This window comes from Mandrillus leucophaeus, unplaced genomic scaffold (genome assembly GCF_000951045.1).
Source record: "Mandrillus leucophaeus isolate KB7577 unplaced genomic scaffold, Mleu.le_1.0 Scaffold413, whole genome shotgun sequence".
Classification (NCBI taxonomy): domain Eukaryota; kingdom Metazoa; phylum Chordata; class Mammalia; order Primates; family Cercopithecidae; genus Mandrillus; species Mandrillus leucophaeus.
This window is the reverse complement of record NW_012104399.1, coordinates 593,831-598,953: the sequence shown is the minus strand read 5'-3', so window position 1 is coordinate 598,953 and position 5,123 is coordinate 593,831. Positions and strand designations below refer to the sequence as shown.

The window sequence follows — 5,123 nt, the reverse complement described above, 5'->3', positions numbered from 1 at the left end:
CTCCCCCTTACACACAAACTCACAGTTTAATTATACTAGGCATACTCTAATTTTTACAAGAGCTTCTAACCCTTGGGTCCATGTTTATTTTTATGTTTTATGTCACTGTTTGTCAGAGTTAGCTCCTTTATATTCTCTACTGGTTATTTTAGGCTGAAAGGGAAAAGGTACAGGGTTCAGAATAGTTGAAACTCTTAAAATTCTCAAATTAAAAAATAAATCTTTTAAAATATTCATATATTTCAAAACAGAAGTGGAAAAGCAGTTTGAATTACTGATTGAAATGATTTTTTTGGATACTCTCATTTTCAATAACATATATGTACTTAAGGAAAGCCTAATACTGTATAACAGAATCATCAGGACATACTGCTATGTGTCTACATTATTGATCAAAATATTTCTGTTTATTCTATCATGATTGGGGTTTGAAGGTTTAGCCAAAAAAAAAAAAGGTAAAGATCTTAAAACTTGGAAGTCACACAAAGCACTTGGAAAAGTAACCCATTAAAGAAAACAAATTTCAAATATTCCAAAGTGCTTACATAAGTCAAATATCACATTTCAGGGTGGTGTGATACTAAAACAATTTAAGTAATATACAACAACTATCATTTCTTTTACTGTAGACCCTCCCTTCTTCTCTGCTGAAACTGAATCAACTACAGGAATGGCAACTTCATAGAACTGGTTTGCTGAAAATACCTGAATTCATTGGAAGATTCCAGAACCTCATTGTGTTAGATTTATCTCGAAATACAATTTCAGAGATACCTCCAGGGATTGGTAAGAAAGATTATTTTTATTCCTGTGCTATTTTATCCACCTGCAGATGTACTTTTTATTAAGATTTTTTTTGATACATGGAATAAAGACCTCTTTATACAGCCCTCAACCTTGAGAAATTTTAAACATTTAGTCTAAATTGAAGCTTCTAGAGGATTCAAGTTTTTGGATTTACTGAGGTGATTCAAGATGAGATTTCAATGAGAGAAAAGCCTCTTTGGAAATATCCTGTAGATTCTCCATACAGTATGGTCAGCTCAGCTATTTCTCTTAGGAATAGCTTCAATAGCCTTCAACAGGTTGAAGGCAGTAAAGAAAACAGGATTCTTCAAATGGGAAAAAAAATCTGAATAGAAAATTTCTCAGGATTTTGTGTAGATGAAACAAAATGAAAACAGTTTGGGATTTTTTTTTTTTCCTATTGCATGGATAAATTTGTCCCTTGTTTGAAGAAGGGACAGGACACAGACTGGGAAAAGGGAAGAAACTAAGAACTCCAAATTTGCCAATACAAAACTGGCAAGTAAGTTATGCTGTAACACCTTAATAACTATAAACATTATTTTATATCCAACTCCTCTCTATTGTATATTATTTTTTTATAGGACTGCTTACTAGACTTCAGGAACTGATTCTTAGCTACAACAAAATCAAGACTGTCCCCAAGGAACTAAGTAATTGTGCCAGCTTGGAGAAACTAGAACTGGCTGTTAACAGAGATATATGTGATCTTCCACAAGAGGTTAGAAAGATGTAAATGCTTATGACTGTATTTTCCATCTGCAGTAGTTGACCTCTCAATGTGTGGTTGTTAACAATAATAAAACTAATGAGAAAATTCTATGTATTTCAGAAAAAATATTTAGGGAAAACCATTTCCATAAGTATAATGCAGGTTTTTAATTGGAGAAAGATTTAGTGTAAAAGATACTTCTATTATTATCACAGTACTGACATCATTTGTTAAACTGTGATCTCCTTGAATACCAGGGTGAGAGTTGTATTATAGTCTCAGAATTGAGGGCAGAGCCTAGGTTGTAGTGATTACTTAAATGCTTTTTAAATTAATAAATGGTTATCATAAAGCACAGACAATGTGGTGATAGCAATAAGACTGGAATGCCTTCAAACTTTGATTTGGTATGATGTCTTGTTATTGGTCAAACCAAATTGATCATATAAAAATAAAGACATTTGTATTACTTTTTGAAAATATTTAATGCTCTTAGAATCAGTGAAGAAGTTTCCATGGGGCTTTGGTTTTGAAAACAATGACTCTACAAGATAAAAGTTAAGAAAAATAATAAAATAAAATAGACTATTCCCTTCTCCCACTTTATCTTAATTAGTATATCAGACTTCTCTTCCAAAACAGCAAACTTGTCACCAACAATTGTTGCTCTTGCAAATAAAACATAGTATATACATATACATTATATCTTCTAATAGTTCAATTTCATGAAATGTATACCCTTGTGTATTAATCTGTTCTCATACTGCTGATAAAGACATACTCAAGACTGGGTAATTAATAAAGAAAAAGAGGTTTAATGGACTCAGTTTCACGTGGCTGGGGAGACCTCACAATCATGGCAGAAGGCGAAAGGCACGTCTTACATGGTGGCAAGAGAGAATGAGAACCAAGTGCAAAGGGAAACCCCTTATAAAACTATCAGATCTCATGAGGCTTATTCACTCCTACGAGAACAGTATGGGGGAAACCACCCCCATGATTCAATTGTCTCCCACCAGGTCCCTCCCACAACACATGGGAATTATGGGAGCTACAATTCGAGATGAGATTTGGGTGGGGACACAGCCAAACAATACCATTTTGCATATAATAAAAATGATAATATGGATAATTTCTTACACATACAAGAGGGTCAATAAATACTTTATTTCTGACTCATGTGTTTTGTTTCTGGGTTGGCCCCATCATTATAAAAGCTATGTGATTTTGTACAATCTATTAACCAGTCTTTTTTTTGAGACAGGGTCTCACTCTTTTACCCAGGTTGGAGTACAGTGGTGTGATTCTGGCTCACTGCAGCCTCAACCTCCTGGGCCCAAGCGATTCTCCCACTTCAGCCTCCTAAGTGGCTGGGACCAAAGGCTTGTGCCACAATCCCTGGCTAATTTTTAAATTATTTTGTAGAGACAGGGTCTCACTATGTTGCCCAGGTTCGTTTCAAACTCCTGGACTGAAGTGATTTTCCTAACTACCAATTTGCCTACCAAAATGCTAGGATTATAGGCATGAGCTACCTCTTTCCTCCACCACTATTATTTGGAAGTTAAATTTTGAGTTTTCCCATACAATTCTCAACTACTGGATCAAAGGAAAACATGATAATGGGTGCTTACTCTCAGTGAAAAAAAGGTTTTGCCAGGCACATTCTATAAACCCTGGAACCTGGTGATTATGAAAGATAAATTTTCTTTGAATAGGTGAACTTTCTATGAGAGTTTTACACTTCCCTGGAGGTTATTTAGCTTTATATTTATTTTTAATTTGTTGTGGACTACTATGACTAAATAAAGCCCAAGTAAAATGTGAACATTCCTGGATGTGAAATATTGCCTTTACCGACGTGAGTCTTTTAGTAGTTTACATTGTGGGCATTTATTTTGAAAAACTTTGCTTTCTTCTTCAGCTCAGCAATCTGCTAAAACTTACTCACCTTGATCTGAGTATGAACCATTTTACTACAATCCCTCTTGCTGTGTTGAACATGCCTGCCCTTGAGTGGCTAGACATGGGAAGCAACAAACTTGAACAACTTCCTGATACTATAGAAAGGTAAAAGAAATAACTCTTTATGCTAATGATAAATGTCTTGAAACCTCTTATGAAAAAAACTAAGCAAGACAAATGGGATCTCGAGCATAATCAATCACAATAGGTCCAACTAGTTTGAAATACACTGTTTTAACAGAATATTTTCATTTGTTCCAAGTAAGTAAAAGGGTTTGGGAAGAAGAAAAAACTGGCTTTTTTCAAGTGATCCACCTGCCTCTGCCTTCCAAAGTTCTGGGATTACATGCATGAGCCACCACGCCTGGCCAAAACTGGCTGACTTTGAGAAATTAACAAGAATATGCCACAATAACCACCTTGCTTAGTATATGCCAAGCACTTCTATGCACTTTACAAGCGGATGAAGAAACTAATGACAGAGATGTTAGCTAACTTGCTCAAGTTAGTAAGTGGGCAAGCTAGGATTTGAACCTAGGCAGCCTGGACCCAGAGTCCATGATGTTAAGCATTATGCATACTGCTTTGCTATAAATGGGCATATTAATCATTTGATTGTTCTCTTAAGACTCTAACTCAGATTAGGTAACATTTACAGCAGTTCTTCTTCAAGAAATCCTATGAGAATAGTGAAAGAATTCTAGAATATGTTGATTTGATTTCATTTCTATTGCCATACGATGTAAGAGTTGTACTGTAGAGATGAACTTCCTGATGCGGTTTCTCTAATAACCAGGTAATGTGATGTCAGTTAACTCAGTAAGTATACTGGTTAAATATGTTGTAAAAGACATTTGATTTTTACATAAGAACCAAAGGCTGGGTGCAGTGGCTCACGCCTGTAATCCCGGCACTTTAGGAGGCTGAGGGTGGGAGGGTAGCCTGAGCTCAGGAGTTCAAGGCCATCCTGGGCAACATGATGAGACCCCTGCCTCTTAAAATTATTTTTTAAAACTCCAAAACCAATGTTTTCATATTATACGTAATTAATTGCAGAAACCTTAATTTTTCAGAATGCAAAATCTACATACATTATGGCTGCAACGAAATGAAATAACATGCTTGCCTGAAACAATCCGCAATATGAAAAATCTGGGTACTCTTGTTCTCAGCAACAATAAACTGCAAGATATTCCAGTATGCATGGAAGAAATGGCAAATCTGAGGTAAAAAGTTGTAGGCACAAAACTGAAAAACCTTGCTTTCTGGCTGCAGAAAAAAGTAATGTAGAGAGATTGTTATTAATAAATTTCAGTTGTTATTTACATGAATGGGTATTTAAAAAATCTTTTCCAATGTTGAAATTTTACAATTTGATGAATAGGATTCATATAACACTGGTCTATTCAAGAAAGAATCCTTAAAACTAAAGCAGTTTGGGATTTATCAGCTTTAAGAAATGTCCTCCACTTTAGATGTTTATCAAAGGTCTTTTATGGGAAAGAAAGTAAATGTATGAAATAATAAATGTGTGACATGGTAATGTTGGCTCTGAACAAACTTTAGAAAACTTGGTTGACAAAATTTTGAATCAACTGAAAAAGCATGACTTGAAATCTCTGAATGCCTTAGTTCTCAG

At 35.0% G+C, this 5,123-nt stretch overlaps 1 protein-coding gene across 1 annotated transcript in view; it reads left to right on the top strand.

Annotated features, from left to right (window-relative positions):
* The window catches only part of LRRC39 (leucine rich repeat containing 39), a 32,647-nt gene that overhangs the window by 19,732 nt on the left and 7,792 nt on the right, over positions 1 to 5,123 (top strand). The window contains exons 6-9 of the mRNA XM_011992556.1: positions 630 to 786; positions 1,392 to 1,528; positions 3,444 to 3,589; positions 4,558 to 4,710. Coding sequence (XP_011847946.1) covers positions 630 to 786; positions 1,392 to 1,528; positions 3,444 to 3,589; positions 4,558 to 4,710 — 593 coding nt within the window. The remainder of the gene's footprint in view (positions 1 to 629; positions 787 to 1,391; positions 1,529 to 3,443; positions 3,590 to 4,557; positions 4,711 to 5,123) is intronic.